At 37.7% G+C, this 17,848-nt stretch overlaps 1 protein-coding gene and 1 long non-coding RNA gene across 2 annotated transcripts; one reads left to right on the forward strand and one right to left on the reverse strand.

Moving 5' to 3' along the window:
- Positions 1 to 646: 646 nt before the first annotated feature.
- LOC144654498 (uncharacterized) lies at positions 647 to 2,538 on the reverse strand. Its single transcript, XR_013570920.1, has 3 exons — positions 2,251 to 2,538; positions 1,636 to 2,108; positions 647 to 1,331 (listed from the first exon to the last, which is right to left on the reverse strand). It is a non-coding gene; the product is annotated as an uncharacterized LOC144654498 (long non-coding RNA).
- A 3,162-nt stretch (positions 2,539 to 5,700) lies between these two features.
- Positions 5,701 to 11,118, forward strand: LOC144654122 (uncharacterized). The gene is made up of 4 exons (XM_078514221.1): positions 5,701 to 6,042; positions 6,392 to 6,536; positions 8,256 to 8,430; positions 10,807 to 11,118. Exons 1-4 carry the CDS (start codon positions 5,701 to 5,703, stop codon positions 10,949 to 10,951), a joined length of 807 nt encoding a protein of 268 aa, XP_078370347.1. The 3' UTR covers positions 10,952 to 11,118.
- Positions 11,119 to 17,848: the final 6,730 nt, after the last annotated feature.

Consider the following 17,848-nt stretch of genomic DNA (forward strand, 5'->3'; position numbering starts at 1 on the left):
CTACAAAATGAGTGCGATTATTACTGCTTTCTGAGGGTTAGAAACGGCTCCTATGAGGGCCTCTTAGTTAGGGCCACTTCAGATCTTTTAAAATCCAAAATAGCACCACAGTTTTCCAAAATGGCCATTCTTTTGGGTCATTTGAACTCCCCAAAAAGGGCCACTTCAGCCCTTTTGTAATTGGGCCAAAAAAGCTCTGTTATTAAATTGCTAAAAGAGCCCTAAAAAAGGTACCGTATTTTACTCACCGTTTCGGCCCCATTTTTGGGGCCGAAACAGATCTTTTGAATTAACAGTGTTCCCGCAAAGTCATTCAGGTAGGCCTACACCTAAACATACTTCAGTGTAATTAATTAGAAATGCAAGCATATTACCGGTAAGTAATGAAATGAGTTTATTTCTTTAATTTCCCCTTCATTATGAAAACTTTTATTACGAGTGTTTTTTCAGTATTAAAAAAAAGTCCCATTCCCCTTTGAAGTGATGAATTTGAAGAAAAACAAATCAAGGCGACTAAAGCAGAACCTGGCCTGCAAAATAGTCGTCAAAACATACAGCGGGTGATTGATATATACCTGCTGCAGGTAAAAAAATTATAATATAAAAAAAAAAGCATTGCAGATGTAGCGGGACAGATTATGAGGAATGACAGAGCCAAAGGTCTTCGGTATACTGCTCGTTAATTCTGGATAAAACTTCTGTTACAGGAACTCGCCTCAGCGTAGTTGAGAGTGAATTATAGGTTACAAGGCAGCTCTATTTTTAGGAAACTCTAAAATTAATTGCTTTTCCGCAAGATTAATTGCTATTCATATGCGGAAAATAGATGTTTCCAGATGTAAATGATGTAATGTTTTCTTTGTTTGTGAAAACTTTTGCAAAGTAAGAAATATCTTAGGAACTATAGCTTCATGCAGAAAAATATTGGCTAGATCGAAAGCTAATAGCTCAATGAAGTTAGTGTTGTTAAGTAGTGTCAGTCCGGCTTAAAGCGGTCCTCTTGACTTCGCGCCGAAAAATAGTTTCCTTTTATTTTTTGTCTGTGAAAAGGCTTTGGTCCATACATACAAAAAGGCAATAAATTTTTTTCTAGTACTTTATTTTCGCTTTGCTACAGGCCGAAATTGAATTTTGGCCGACATGGGGCCGCCAACGGTAGTCGAAGGGCTAAATTTTGACCATTTTGTGAAGCGCACTATGTCTACAAAAATGCACTTGACAGAATATCCTTTGGCACAAACTCTAAGACACCTTTATTTTGTTCACTGACGAAACGAGGAAAATTTTTCGAAAATTCTAAGCATGCCATCGCTTCTGAAAGACACCATACTCTGAGGTCTTTGCGGGAGGCGCGGTGGCCTAATGGTTAACGCGCTCGACTCCGAGTCGAACGGCCCGGGTTCGAGGCCTGGCCAGGGCGCTGCGTTGTGTTCTTGGGCAAGACACTTTACTCTCACAGTGCCTCTCTCCACCCAGGTGTATAAATGGGTACCGGCGAATTTACTGCTGGGGGGTAACCCTGCGATGGACTAGCATCCCATCCAGGGGGAGTAGCAATACTCCTAGTCGCTTAATGCTACGGAAACCGGGATAAGTTCCGGCTGTATGGGCCCCATGGCTCGGAGACAGACTTACCTGAGGTCTTTATTCACAGGGTAAAATTTTGGTAAATACAAAAGAATAAAACTCAAAAGTTTCAACATAAATTGGATTAAAAAAGCACATCAATGCAATCTTCTTACCTCAATGAACCGTTTTCTAATTTCAAACCGGTGGGTATCTCCTTGGATTGCACGCGAGAACAAATTAAAATCTGCCATATTCAGTGTGTTTACATAATTGTCGCTCGTGCCGAAGCTGATTTGCATAACCTTGCACTCGATGAGAAAACTCCCTCAACCGTCCAAACTCGACTAAATACCTTTAGAATATAGGGAAATTGCTTCTTGTAATATTCCTATACCATACAGACCCAGCGCTGAGAAAGAAATTGTGTTGAAGATGACCAGAATACTCGCGGCGGGCGAGACTCCACAAAGTAAATATTGACGGTTACACTGGTCGCACTTGTCCCAATAATGTAAGTTCAATTCGCTCCCATAGTATCTCTAGGGAAAGAAGAAGAGTCGAAATTCAGCCATTTAATAAATATTAAACGTGTTAAAACGACAAATTGAATTCTGACAACGGGAAAACCAAATCGATCATGCAAAGACAACTTATAACTTTACGTCCAAAAACATCACTTACAGGTTGCTTACTGAGGAAGTGTAGTCGCCAGATACAATCAACAAGCTTCAATAGAACTGTTTTATGTGACAAAGAGGCACTAATTTCAATTCATACTTGATGTGTTTCATTCCACAAACGTTCATTTGGAGCCACAATGCAAGTTATGTGCTTCGAGAACCGTTAATCAGAAACTTTTGTAGTGCGGTTGCGTCACGGTAATTTGCAATGTCACGCAAATTGTAACGTATTCTTATTAGAGGGTCTCAATGGGTAGTGGCTTTTACGGTTAACCAGTTAAAATTTTGGCTTTTTTACGGCTAACCGTTAATTTATTTTCATAACGGTTAATATAAGTTAACAGTTAATTTTCATTGTTTTAAAAAGTTAAAAATTAATTTCCATTATTGAAAAACATATTTTAGATCTCAGGGCCATTCTGGCACGATAAGGTGAACTAGTTCGGTTTATTTATAATTACTGACTGATTTTTTACGGTTAACATATTTTACGGCTAACGGTTAAAATTTTCCAATTTTTACGCCTAACGGCTAAATTTTTGGCCGTTTTACGGCTAACGGTTAACCTCATTGAGACCCTCTTATAAGCTGTGTGATGTGAGGTGAGTTGTTTTTTGAGAAAAGAATAAAAGAACAGAGTAATTTAACTCTGTGATCAGGCATTTGGGAGTAAATCGTTAAATGACAGAACAGAAAATAAAACAAATGAATAGTGTTCCGAAAAAAGATACAGAGTGTGCTAAACTGTTTTTACTGTTGAAAGGATCTGAAAAACGCGACCCGAAGCTGCGTTTGTAAGTATTCAGTTTGATATCGTCACATTATCTCATCTGTGAGAAAAATTGTATGAACTGCCAAATATTTTTTCCAACAAGATAGGACTGAGGCAAATGAAAAAAGGAACAGGCTCTCAAACTCGTGCAATAATTTAGCGCCTCAAATGACGATTTTAACGGATTTTCGTTATTTGCATTTTTCTTTAAAATAAAAGGATATTCCATCGAAAGAACTATACAGTGATTTAAGTTATACCCTAGCCTATCTAACATAAAAGTATGAAAGAAATTGAAGTTCCATCCTCTTGCCACGAAATGTTGGATTCTAAGCGACCGGCATTCTTAATAATTGTACATCAGAATGGAATAAATTAATAAAATGAAAAAAAAAAAAATGGATAGAATATGGCTCTGCGTGTGCAAAACTAAGTTTTTCTTTACAATACCCCATCCCCGGGCTGAACTGTTTTGGCGAATGTCCTAACCTAGCTGGGAAAAAAGTGAAATTGTGCCCGAAAAATGCCGGGGATAGGGGATGGGTGGGCGGGCTTTTAATTGACTGAGCCATTATTTGCTGTAGAATCGTGATTTCTAGAGCCTCCAGGGATAAAAAAAATTATTCGAGAAATCTGAAGGCGCGAGAAATCGGCGGTAGATTAGAATGAAAGAGAAGTGCAATCTAAGGGAATCGAAATTTGGTATGAAAAAAAAATGGGATTTTCGAGAAACCGAGGGTTCGAAAATCGGGATTCTACTGTATTTAACAATCCCAAGGCTGACACCTTGAAGAAAATAATGACGATTTAAGACAGGGTTGGACTACAATATGCTACGGTCATCTGTTTTGACAACACTTATTTGCTTAATAGTGATTTTTTTTTTATTACAGCACTCTGTTCTCGAAATTCTCAAAATCTTGTATAATGTATGTAAGTTTTCAAATTTCTGTAACAAGGTAATCGTTTGCGGACTAATCCTGACAAAATTAAATTCTAAATTAATTTTAAGTTAGCACAGCAAGGAATAAAGTGTGTTTTGTGTCTACTTTAATAATTCATTGCTCCAAAGTAAACGTGTAATGAAAAATAACACAGTCAACGTTAGGAGACGGTCGACTTCTTCTGTCTGACTTTCGCCGTTATATTCACGTATGCACGATTTGGGTGATTCTATCAGATTTGGAGACATCAGTTGTACGTAAGTTTGGAATGGTGCTTTGTCAACAGTGATGTACAGTAGAATTCCCATTTCACGTACCCTCGCCAGGTATTTTGAAATCCCATTTCTCAAGCCAATTAGTTTTGTCTCCTTGGATATCACTTCTCTGTTATTTTACTCGCGATTTCTCGAACTTCCGGATTTCTCGAAATAATTTTCGTTCCGTGTATCTGTAGGATAAAGAAATCGAGATTCTACTTCCTTTTTAAATCTCTTTAAGCAATTCTGGGAATGGGCTTTAGAGACGGCATTTACGCACGCAGAAACTAAAAAAAGTAGAAAGTAGAAACTAAAATTTGCTTGAAAAATCAAGATTTTCGAGGAACTAAGGGTACGAAAATCGGGATGCTACTGTACATAATGTAAGTATAAATGAATTAAACATTCCACCGATTCAAGAATGCTTCATTATTTTGGCTTTTGACTGAACAGCGTTTAAATGCACTTATGCTTTGTGCAGCCACTACACTAAAACGATTTTCATCTTTCATTCCCAATTTCCGTTGACCACTGTGTCTTGAGAACAATCCGACTGCCAATACCTTTTCGGAATCGTCCCTTCGAATAAAAGTTTCAGTTACAAATGCGTCATGAAAGTTTGGAATCTACGCCACGCCATTATATACTAGGTTTAGCGAAAAAAAAAACAAACAAACAAAAAACAAACAAAAACAAAAAAAACACAACGAAGAGACAAATAAGCAAACCAAAAAACACAAAAGCACACAAAAGCAAAAACAACAAACAATACAAAACAAAACCATTCTTGAATGTAGGTGATAATCATAAGGTGATATTCCCACGCGTTGTTTCCTTTAAATTAAAAAAAAAGGTAACCAATTCAGGATACTCAACGGGTGTTGCATTCAATTGATATCATCCCAAAATATTTTATATAGTTCTTATTTGAAAGTAACAACCGATGACAGCTGGAGGTCCACTGCAGATCACTATCAACTGCGGATCGCATTCACCCTACTCTATTTTAATGAAACAAAAATTTTATGATACGGAATGTCACGGGGACGAAAGAAAAAAACTGCCATGGCATGGAAAACATTAAACCTGGGCAAAGAACGGCATCCAATGCTGCAAATATTTTAAATTAATTTCCCAAAATACACACTCTGTCGCTTGAAAGACAGGCGACTGTGAGTTTCTAGTGCATGAAATATATTGTAAAAAAAGAAAAAAAAACACGTTTGCCAACTTTTATTTACAACCGAAAAACGCACAAAAATCGTTGAATATAGACGTTTAAGGCGTGGACCTCACTCTTAAGAGATTAGTCATCAAGTTTCAGAGACTGTAAGTTTATATCCGCCCACCTTGTTTTTTATCCAATTCACCTTGGTCTTGAATCAACTGAAGCACACTTGATTGAAAATCTACGTAGAATTTAAAGCTAACCTTCTAACTAGATATTATTGTTTTCCTTCGTAGTGTAAAAGTTCAACATGTTGTCTTTCAAGGCAATTGCAGTTTTCTCGGGTTGCCTCTTTACAGTGTTCCCATTCCTTGGTTTGAGTCAACATTTGGGGATATATGACAGGGAATTTTACAGAATGCCAAACAAGTCCTTGGTTGGAAATGTAACAGAAATGAGGAAAGTAAAGGATTACTTTGACTGTTCCTTCCTTTGCTTGGAACATGGCCCGTTCGCTTGCCTGTCTTTTAACTTTGGTAACACTGAAGAGGACGGTTATTATACTTGTGAACTAAGCGATTCAGAAAGATATCTGGAGCCTCTTAGAATACAACAACGGCTTAGCTATGACTACTACGGCACGACTACTGAGGTAAGTTGCATTTTCAGTATTAAGAAAAATTGGAAATCCATACTTCTACTCGTGAAATGTTTTCGAGTGATATGTTGTGAAATATGTGGCCTCATTTTTCAGTAGACACGCGACCCTAATCTCTCGAGCGGGATTACCCTCCTATGCTGCCGTTTTTAAGGCCGATCGTGTGTTTCACTCCTTCCCACAAACGCCTGCTCAACTTAGACCAACATTTCTTTTTCGGAATAGAAATGACAGACACTCCTTCTCCTCCTCCTCCTCCTCCTTCTCCTCCTCCTCCTCCTCCTCCTTCTCTATTTCACTTTCTATATTTTTTTCTAACAAATAAAGTATGTTTATATTTCAGTCTCTTTTTCGCCTTCTGCCATGTACCAGTAGTCCGTGTAATTATGGAGGAACTTGTACTCACGGTCCGCGGTTGGGTGAATTTTCCTGTCAGTGCGGCATCGAAGGGACAGTCTTGCCATTTATCGACGATGTATGTAATGTTGGTAAGTTAATGTACTTTTAATGAGAGAAAAATGCAAATAAACAGTATTAGCTTTTATTATGTTATTATCCGTTCCCTTTCTTAGAATTGGTTTAATTTCATGACTCAGATAATTTCTTATTTTAGCAATTTAATTTTAAGCAAATCGAAATTAGCGAGCCAGCAAAACCTACTAATAACGAAGTTTTTAACGACTTTCCGAATTTTTTTGATAACTTTTTTTTAAAGATTTCCGAAAATTTTCAAAATGTTGTTCGAAGGTCAAACGAATGTTTCCAAACATTTTTCGAACTTTTCCGAAGATTGCTGAAGTTTACTGAGAAAGTTCCGAAGATGTTTCGTCTAAATATCGATAAACTTTGTCTCATTCAGCATTGAAACATAGCAAGCTCGTCAGCAAACGTGATGAAATCGATATCTTCAGATGTGAAAGATATAGCATCTTTCACATGTGAAAATATGATTTTTCTCAGCGGGAGAAAGTGTGGTAATTTACTTTAGTTTATATAATAAAATAATTTAATAATTTAGAACAGCAACAAAAATAAAAACAACAACATAAAACGCAAAGTGGCAGCAACGACAACACCAACGAACCAGATGGCAAACTGTTTCCCTATGTTCCCTTACAGACCCTGCAAAATTTCTGAACCAACTGAGCCAGTGCCACCTGAGCCAGTTTTCTAGTCAGATTTCTGGTCAGCAAACCAATCTACACGACATAAGCACCAGCTAGAATAATCAGCCTCGTCGTACCACGTTTAACATCTGCACATTTAACATAGTGAAATATTGACTACTTCACACAACTCAAAGTAAAAAGGACTTAGAAATAAAGACAGTTTCAGCTTAAAACCATTTTTTCGGCTACATACATGTGAGCAACCACGCCATTTCAATAAGTGTAGCGAACGACGCACAAGCTACAACTTAACGACGTTGAAACATTTTATTCCTCCTAAAATAAATGACATAATTACCGGTGGTTTCTTGGACCAAATCAAAGTAAATACAAAACTTTAATCTAGGAACGGAACTTACAACGGCGTACACCAAAGGTAAAATGAGAAAACAAACGATAAAGAAAGGACATGTACCTGACGATTGAGATACGCAGACAGCAAGCATAGATCAACAGAACTTCGCGTAGGTCATCAATCAACGAACTTTTCAAGATTTACAATAAACGAGCGAAAACCTACCAATAGGCCATTTCCGATATATTATAATTCTAACTTGGCTCAGGCTTGGGGGAATAACACAAAAGATATTACATCGAGGTTGAAGGACGAATAAATCATTTATTTTGTTTTATTCTCCCAAGCCTCGTAGCCAAGTTAGAATATTAATATATCGGAATTGGGTTATTTAAACCGGGGCGCGGGAGACCTGGGTAGTGGCGCACCACCGACACACTGACCGATAAGGGATATGGTTCTTACAATACGTCTTGCTAGTTTTATTTTGTAAAAAACAAAGTCAACCATTTTTGTCGAACATGGAAACACTGCTAATATCCAGTGGCCGCTATGCCAATCAAAACTCTGAAGATTCATTATCCATTGCTCTAATTTTAATATTTATCATTTTTAGAGGATCTGTTAGAGAACGGATTTAATTTGAAAAAAAAAAGCATAATCTGTCTGGATTTAATCGATGTCTCAGGAGCAGCGAGATTTTCCTTTTATTTGCTATTGCTATTCTTTTTTTTTCTTTGCAGACTTTTCGAACGTGATTTTAACCACACCTGTTCAAGGTGTATTTCAAGCTCAAGTGAATGAAAAACATGATCTCAACTATTATGACGCCCAACGAATTTGTGAAATCTACGATGCAACACTTGCCACCTTCAACCAGCTGTATGCAGCCTGGGAGTCCGGTCTTCAAAAATGCGCGTATGTAGCATTTTATTTAAAGAATAAAACTTCGTATCGTTTCGTCTTATCCTTTGCCCTTTGCAATCGATATATTGATCATGGTAAGCCATCAGAGATCCTGGCAAGGAATAAATTTATAAATGCTGTTTGGGCGGTCAGAATGTTAGAATTAAATTTCCGGCAACCTTCCTGTTGCCTTTTTCAGAATAAAATGACTTAAAGAATAAATTTCTAAAGTTTTAAAACTTGTGATGGTCCCTACGGGATAAAATCAGTGGCAAAAACGCTTTAGGGAAAGGCTGGCGTTCATTAAATGCAGTGCCGTAGCAAGGGTAAAATAAGTGGGGGGCACGCGAGCGCCGGAGGCGCGAGGCGCTAGGGGGGTCTGGGGGCATGCCCCCTCAGAAAATTTTGAAATCTAGAAGCTTGGAAATGCTATTTCCAGCGTTCTCCAAGAGCTATTTGTGATTCACGCATATCGCGAATTATTTACTTCTTACACTGTCTCAGCAAACCACTGAAGAGAGTATAACACTTGCAACGTCAATTATAAAATAGAAAACCGACTGTCTATGTATCTTGAAACCAGCAAATTTTTCACTTTTCAAAGAAATCATAGTACGTTCTGGTCTTAATTTCTGGTTTGTTTTAGTTTTTGGCCGTTTAACATTGTTGTGCATCACCCTACGTACGGTAAAAAAATTAAAAGAAGTACAAATGTTATTGTTTCAAACCTCTCGGGAGATAAAATTTTATTTACAACATTTTATACAGGTCTGTTTTTCCTTTTTGGGAAAAAAACTGGGGGGGCACGGGCCCCCCCGGCCCCTCCCCTTGCTACGGCACTGAAATGCTTTGGTGTTCACGAATGATTCCAAGAATAAGCGTTTGTTTCGGCTGCCAACGCCGCGTTCCAGTATTTCTACATAGTTTGGATGAATGTCACGTCCAGTGGTCTCCACGTGCTGTTGAACTCTTTCGAAAACGCCTTTGATATACGGGATTGAGCAAAAGCTGTTGTGACTTCCAATATTTCCGATCTTGTGTCTCCCTTTCTCTCCTTGTTTGCCTTCTCATTGAATTGTATTAGATACCCATTGGCTTTCAAGTCTTTGACCACGCTCTGTTTTTCGTTGAGTCGTTGCTCGGTGCTTAATGGTATGCACGTGGCTCGGTCCATTAGTGTTTTGAAAATTGCTCATTTGCTCTGTGCAGGCTGTGGGATTCAAATGAAAGGTACCTGTTTGTCTGTGTTGCCTTGCGTTACACATCAACTTCTACTCGGCCATTTGGGTGGACTGTAGTACTGGTGTCAAGAAAGGCGGTCGTTGGGCTGCCTGTGGACGTTGATGGCATCTCTAAAGTAAACTGAATGCGGGAATTTATTGAGTTCAAGCATTAATGTAAGGGTTCGAGTTCATCTCTCTTCAGTCACGCGTTGAAATCGTCTACGTACGGTCGCCACCGTCTGGGCTTGATAGGTGAAAAGTCCAGGGACTCATCCTCAACTTGCTTCATTGTTAGCTCTGCGATAACAGCACTGACGGTTGAGCCCATGGCGCATCCGAACACCTGATGGTATTATGAGCCTTCAAACTTGACGAGAGATCAAATACTTCTTCTGCTTTCTTTTGTGTTAAAGAACAGCCTTTTCACGTTTAAAGGCACTCAATACCATCAAATGTTCAGATGCGCCATGGCTCACCCGCTGTTGTTAAGACAAATACAGGCAAGAAAAGTAAGACGGGAATATTTGTCCACGAAATAACTATATTGACAATATAAAGCAAAACGATGAGAGGATCTTCAAACTATTTTCTATTCTTAGAAAGCAGAGAATTAACTCTTAATTAATTTATAGGCCATGAGCTGTTCTGTCTCGAGATTATAATTTTTGTTGTACTGTTATACATTTATTTTAACCATGATGCATTTAAATTTGTTTTGCACCAATGGGCCAGCGTATACATTTACGCTTTGATCGCATATTTATCAAAATGGAAACATTGAAACTCCACCAAAAATTAAATCAATTAAAGGGGAGCTCCGCTTTTAGGCTTGCCTAAATCTATATATTAATAATCAATAAGTGTTAGGCCAGCTACCCTGTAGGTCAACCATATCAAAGAAACATCGAGGTCAATGTTTTTTTTTTCAATATTTCGCTGGGTCGTAATAACCCAAAGACGTTAACAGTTGTTTATATCTGATTACGTAAGACGATATCGACTGGAAAATCGACCATGCATGTGTGACAAGCTTAAACACAAGTCTTGATCATACCTTGGCGCGTGTAATGCCCCGAAAGCAGGAAGTTTTGAAATGTTACAGCCGAGACTGATAATTCCGCAATGTAACTCATCCAACTTCCTGTTTATCATTACATGGTTGTAGGTTTGGTTGGCTTGCTGATGGCACTGCCCGCTATCCAATGCAAGAGGAAAGGTCTGGCTGTGGAAATACAATTGGCATCGTGGGAAATCCCACACTGAGGGATAAAAACAACAGGAAGTACAACGCTTGGTGCTATCGGGAGTAGCAAGTTACCTCAATATGCAAAGATTGCAGAGCATTCCAAGGGGACAACAGCAATATATACATCTACATATTCTCAGTTCTAGACTTTATCGGATCATTAACCAGTTTTGCTCGAAGGGGAACATCAGACGGGCTACTATAATAGATTATCGGTGACAACTATGTTTAAACTTGACAAACCATGGTAAGGGCGTTACACTTGCAATGAACACAAGTACAAGGCTTCATACATAGCCTCAGTCCACTTAAGATGGCTCGTAATTAATATTACGCATGCCCGTCTTAGGTGTTCTATCATTCGCCGCTATATCAATAGTTTTTTGTAAGAACGGAAACGCAAGCGCAAACACAAGAAATAAAACAATAACATATATTTCATTGTTATGTTTATGTTTACGATCGCGCTTATAAAAAAAGATCAGGAGAGTGTTATCTGACGTCAACATGACTGAATGGTTCATTAAATAGGGCGCACAACCTCACTACTTATATAATAAGCACAATACCACATGGAACGTGCTCTGTTTATGGGTTAAAGACTGTTGTGAGTGTTTTGTTTCTAAATACACACACTGGCCGCACATTGCACGAGAAATTTCGAGTTCATTGTGAGGCCAGCAAGTGCGTGTATTTGTAAATAAAACACGAACGGACAGACTCTAACCCTTTTAATATACAATTTGAGTACACTGCAAGCGGTCCACGACTTAACGAACCTCAAACAATGTTTATAAATAAGAAGTAAGTAGTACATAATTACACGGGATAAGATCAATAATATAAAAATCACAAACAAGCAGTACAGAAATAACGCTTAACCCTATTCAGACCGGGGGGGGGGGGGGGGGCTTTTGAGGCCCGCGCTGACTTTGAACTTTTATAACTTTTTTAAGATTTAAACAAACGCTGCCAAACTTTTTGAGTTTTTCTAAAATTTATCTGGCAACAATTTGGTAGGGTTGGATGATGTGTCAGGAACTTGACCAATCCATGGCAACGGCATTCTGACAGGCATGTTTTCCCAAATTTGTAATTTTGCGCGTTTCTGTTAATAAAAATCAACTTTAGCGCAATTATTTTTACATTTTTACGGGTTTAAAGCACATTTTTATTCATTTTGAGTACTTTGCAGTGATTTTGGGTGGTTTTCTGGCATTTTGGAAAATTTTTGAAATCCAAGATGACGGATCCAAGATGACGGCTGTTTTGACATCATGATGTAATTGTCACGTGACGTGACGTCACCATCCCACGTGACATATACCAAAAAAAAGAGTTTCGGACATACAATACATCCTATAAGTTTCTTGGTGATTGCTTAAATATTCTGGAAGTTACATAGGGGGGGGGGGGCTTCCGAACCCCCCCCCCGGTCTGAGAAGGTCCAAAAAAGCCCGGTCTGAATAGGGTTAAAATGGTTCATAAAATTGTTCATCAGCTGTGGCCGTTCATAACTACAGTCAACGAAAAACTTGTTCAAAGCAAGTCGATGGCTATCAAAATCAAGCAACAAGCAAGTCAATCGCACAAAAAATATAATTGTTGAGCTTTAGTTCAGTGTCATTTTACCTTTGAAAATGGAAGCGCTTCAGGTTGTTATCCTCTTCGATTTTGTTTGGTATTGGATCGTTGATAATTTGAGGAATATATTTTTCTTCCACTTCTGCAAGACTTGAAGCTGAAGACATTTTCAATAATGCACGATGTTTGTGCGTTATTGACAATAATGCACTGTCGGAGTTTGCTGACGACAGGAAAAGAAAAATCACGTGATCTATTTTAACCAATTGCGCGTAGATTTTGGACAGTGAACGAAGATTGTATATTAAACGGTATTAACGCATTCACTGGTTTTGGCTACTCGCTTTTTTTTATTTCTGATGCTACAACAACTGGCGTGTAAACGCCGTAGGCGCGCACTTTGAGTTTCATGAATTATTCTTAGAATATATAGACTATATATCCTTACCATCACGGTTATAAACAAGACAGCGTGTCTTGCTCTGAGCTATCGTAGAGAAACGGCCTAAATATTTATAGAAGTATTGTCTTTCGTGTGAACTTTCATTGGAAAATGAACTTAATTAATTGATTTATTTCATCGATCAATCAATCGAACAATCAATCAGTTTGTTATAAATAAGTTTGACAAGACATTTATTTCTGCTTGCTATATAGTGGGGTGATTCAGCAAAAAATATAAATGCATTGTTTTTTACTTGGATAAAAACCACCATTTTTGTAATTATGAACACTAGTTTGAAGAATAAACTGTGGTTGAAGACAGACTGTGCGTCTTACTTATCGTCCGTTAATCCTTTCACTGAATTAAAATCAGTTAGAACCTTCAGTACCAAGAAGCGTTGCATGTGCCTCTTCATGCTAGCTTAGTAGTGCTCTTTACAGCTTATTTTCCCGCATTTTTAAAGCGTTCCTTTCTACACTTCTGGGTTGCCCTGGAACCGAAAAGCCCAGCGTCAGGTAACAACACTCCAGGATTAAAAATCAAAAAGCAAACCTTTTAGCACGCTGTAGGGAAGGCATTTATTAAAAACTGTGAAGTTAATTTTTGTGTATCGCCACAAGTCCCTTTTTCCAGGTGCGCTGCTTTGTAACGGCTTATTTTAGTTGTAAAGGTACTATTATTTTGGGAATAGGACACTTCAATCCCGGTTTCTCCAGATTAAATATAAGAAAATTTTGCCCCACTGTTATTTGATGCTACCTTTGGAATGACCTTGCTCTCTCTATACGTAACATGCCCACTAGAAAACTTTTTAAAAACGTACTTTACCAGTTTTATTTTGCTCATTACTAAGTAATTCCGATGTCAATTCATACTTTTTCCTCCCCATTGTACTTAATAATTGTACATCAGAATGGAATAAATTAATAAAATGAAAAAAAAAAATGGATAGAATATGGCTCTGCGTGTGCAAAACTAAGTTTTTCTTTACAATACCTCATCCCCGGGCTGCACTCTTTTGGCGAATATCCTAACCTAGCTGGGAAAAAAGTGAAAATGTGCCCGAAAAATACCGGGGATAGGGGATGGGTTGGTGGGCTATAAGTTGACTGAGCCATTATTTGCTGTAGAATCCTGATTTCTAGAGCCTCCAGGGTTAAAAAAATTTATTCGAGAAATCTGAAGGCGCGAGAAATCGGCGGTAGATCAGAATGAAAGAGAAGTACAATAAATGGGAATCGAAATTTGGTATGAAAAAAAAAGGGATTTTCGAGAAACCGAGGTTTCGAAAATCGGGATTCTACTGTATTTAACAATCCCAAGGCTGACACGTTGAAGAAAATAATGACGATTTAAGACAGGGTTGGACTACAATATGCTAAGGTCATCTGTTTTGACAACACTTATTTGCTTAATAGTGCGCATTCTTCAAGGCCTGTAACTTTTATTACAGCACTCTGTTCTCGAAATTCTCGAAATCTTGTATAATGCATGTAAGTTTTCAAAGGTAATCGTTTGCCGACTAATCCTGACAAAATTAGATTCTAAATTAATTTTCAGTTAGCACGGCAAGGAATAAAGTGTGTTTTGTGTCTACTTTAATAATTCATTGCTCCAAAGTAAACGTGTAATGAAAAATAACACAGTCAACGTTAGGAGACGGTCGACTTCTTCTGTCTGACTTTCGCCGTTATATTCACGTATGCACGATTTGGGTGATCGATTCTATCAGATTTGGAGACATCAGTTGTACGTAAGTTTGGAATGGTGCTTTGTCAAGAGTGATGTACAGTAGCATTCCGATTTCACGTACCCTCGCCAGGTATCTCGAAATCCCATTTCTCAAGCCAATTAGTTTTGTTTCCTTGGATAGCACTTCTCTGTTATTTTACTCACGATTTCTCGAACTTCCGGATTTCTCGAAATAATTTTCGCTCGGTGGATCTGTAGGATAAAGAAATCGAGATTCTACTTCCTTTTTAAATCTCTTTTTAAAAGCAATTCTGGGAATGGGCTTTAGAGACAGCATTTACGCACACAGTAAATAAAAAAAAAGAAAGTAGAAACGAAATTTTGTTTGAAAAATCAAGATTTTCGAGGAACTAAGGGTACGAAAATCGGGATTCTACTGTGCATAATGTAAGTATAAATGAATCAAACATTCTACCGATTCTAGAATGCTTCATTATTTTGGCTTTTGATCGAACAGCGTTTAAATGCACTAATTCTTTGTGCAGCCACTACACTATAACGATTTTCATCTTTCATCTCCAATTTCCGTTGACCACTGTGCCTCGAGAAAAAACCGACTGCCAATACCTTTTCGGAATCGTCCCTTCAAATAAAAGTTTTAGTTACAAATGCGTCATGAAAGTTTGGAATCTATGCCACGCCATTATATACTAGGTTTAGCGAAAAAAACAACAACAACAAAAAAAACAACGAAGAGACAAATAAGCAAACCAAAAAACACAAAAGCACACAAAAGCAAAAACAACAAACAATACAAAACAAAACCATTCTTGAATGTAGGTGATACTCATAATGTGATATTCCCACGCGTTGTTTCCGCTTTAAATTAAAAAAAGGTGACAAATTCAGCATACTCAACGGGTGATGCATTCAATTGATGTCATCTTAAAAGATTTTATATAGTTCTTATTTGAAAGTAACAACCGATGACAGCTGCAGGCCCACTGCAGATCACAATCAACTGCGGATCGCATTCACCCTACTCTATTTTAATGAAACAAAAATTATAATGATACGGAATGTCACGGGGAAGAAAGAAAAAAACTGTCATGGCATGGAAAACATTAAACCTGGGCAAAGAACGACATCCAATGCTTCAAATATTTTAAATTAATTTCCCAAAATACACACTCTGTCGATTGAAAAACAGACGTTTGTGAGTTTCTAGTGCATGAAATATATTGTAAAAAAGAAAAAAAACGTTTGCCAACTTTGATTTACAACCGAAAAACGCACAAAAATCGTTGAATATAGACGTTTAAGGCGTGGACCTCACACTTTAGAGATTAGTCATCAAGTTTCAGAGACTGTACAACATAAGTTTATATCCGCCCACCTTGTTTTTTATCCAATTCACCTTGGTCTTGAATCAACTGAAGCACACTTGATTGAAAATATAGGTAGAAATTAAAACTAACCTTCTAACTAGATATTATTGTTTTCCTTCGTAAAAAAAATGGGATTTTCGAGAAACCGAGGGTTCGAAAATCGGGATTCTACTGTATTTAACAATCCCAAGGCTGACACCTTGAAGAAAATAATGACGATTTAAGACAGGGTTGGACTACAATATGCTACGGTCAGCTGTTTGACAACACTTATTTGCTTAATAGTGCGCACATTCTTCAAGGCCTGTAACACTCTGTTCTCGAAATTCTCGAAATCTTGTATAATGTGTGTAAGTTTTCAAATTTCTGCAACAAGGCAATCGTTTGCCGACTAATCCTGACAAAATTAGATTCTAAATTAATTTTAAGTTAGCACAGCAAGAGAGAAAATGTGTTTTGTGTGTACTTTAATAATTCATTGCTCCAAAGTAAACGTGTAATGAAAAATAACACAGTCAACGTTAGGAGACGGTCGACTTCCTTTGTCTGAATTTCCCCGTTATCTTCGCGTATTCACGATTTGGGAAATTCGTTATCAAGATTTGGAGACCTCAGTTGTACGTAAGTTTGTAATGGTACTTTCTCGAATTACTTTCTAGAATTCCGATCAGTTCTCGAACCCCCGATTTCTTTAAAATCCCATTTCTCAAGCCAATTAGCTTTTGTTTCCCTTGAAAAGGACTTTTATGTAATTTCACTCACGATTTCTCGAATTAAGTTTCGCACCGTCTGTAGGATAAAGAAATCGAGATTCTACTTCATTTTTATATCCCTTTAAGCAATTCTGGGAATGGGCTTTAGAGACGGAATTTACGTACGCAGAAACTAAATAAGTAGAAAGTAGAAATGAAAATTTGTTTGAAAAATCAAGATTTTCGAGAAACTGAGGGTACGAAAATCGGGATTTTACTGTACATAATGTAAGTATAAACGAACCAAACATTCCACCGATTCTAGAATGCTTCATTATTTTGGCTTTTGATCGAACAGCGTTTAAATGCACTTATGCTTTGTGCAGCCACTACACTATAACGATTTTCATCTTTCATTCCCAATTTCCGTTGGCCATGATGGCTTGAGAACAATCCGATTGGCAATAACTTTTCGAAATCGTCCCTTCCTATATATGTCACAAGTGCGACATGAAAGTTTGGAATCTATGCCACGCGGTATTACAATGAGAACGCGAAGACCGTGAACACTTTCATTATACTTTGAAAAACGACGTAGAGGAAATAGTTGACAAATAATACACGAGAAATAACCTGCTGGCTCAATCTGTGTCCATTTGTTTATATTTCTTGCAGTTTGAGCTATCATTCGATGGTTTTCTGCAGAAATTTTTTATATTCAAGATAAAGGAAAGTGTTCACATTTTTCTTGTTCACACTGTAAATATAACGACATTTCCCAGTCTGTTCCAAGTCCACTCTAAACATAGTAATACTCCTACATCATGTTTTCTCACTGCAAATATTAAATAAAAATTACAGGTTAAAGGCAAGAAATTATATGAATGCAGGTGAGACCCATAAGATGAAATTCCCACGCACTCTATACTTTTGCAAAATTACAAAAGGTGACCAATTCAGGGTTCTCAACGGGCGATGCTTTGAATTGTCTTCTAAACCTTGGGAGCAAAGTTGATGTCAGCACAAAAGACTATTCAGTTTCTTTCTGAAAGTAACAACTGGTGACAGCTGCTCGGCGCACTGTAGGCCACTATATCATCTGCAGATCGCTTTTACCCTACTCTGTTATAACAACAACAAAAATACAATGATACGGAATA

This window comes from Oculina patagonica, chromosome 5 (genome assembly GCF_052425735.1).
Source record: "Oculina patagonica isolate OP01 chromosome 5, crgOcupat, whole genome shotgun sequence".
In the NCBI taxonomy this organism is placed as follows: Eukaryota; Metazoa; Cnidaria; class Anthozoa; order Scleractinia; family Oculinidae; genus Oculina; species Oculina patagonica.

What these genes read in the sequence shown, in the direction of transcription:
- LOC144654122 (XM_078514221.1), top strand. Translation starts at nt 5,701, where the DNA reads ATGTTGTCTTTCAAGGCAATTGCAGTTTTCTCGGGTTGCCTCTTTACA. An exon ending in CGACGATGTATGTAATGTTG is followed by an intron (nt 6,537 to 8,255) that starts GTAAGTTAATGT and finishes TTTTCTTTGCAG; the next exon opens with ACTTTTCGAACGTGATTTTA. An exon ending in TCCGGTCTTCAAAAATGCGC is followed by an intron (nt 8,431 to 10,806) that starts GTATGTAGCATT and finishes ACATGGTTGTAG; the next exon opens with GTTTGGTTGGCTTGCTGATG.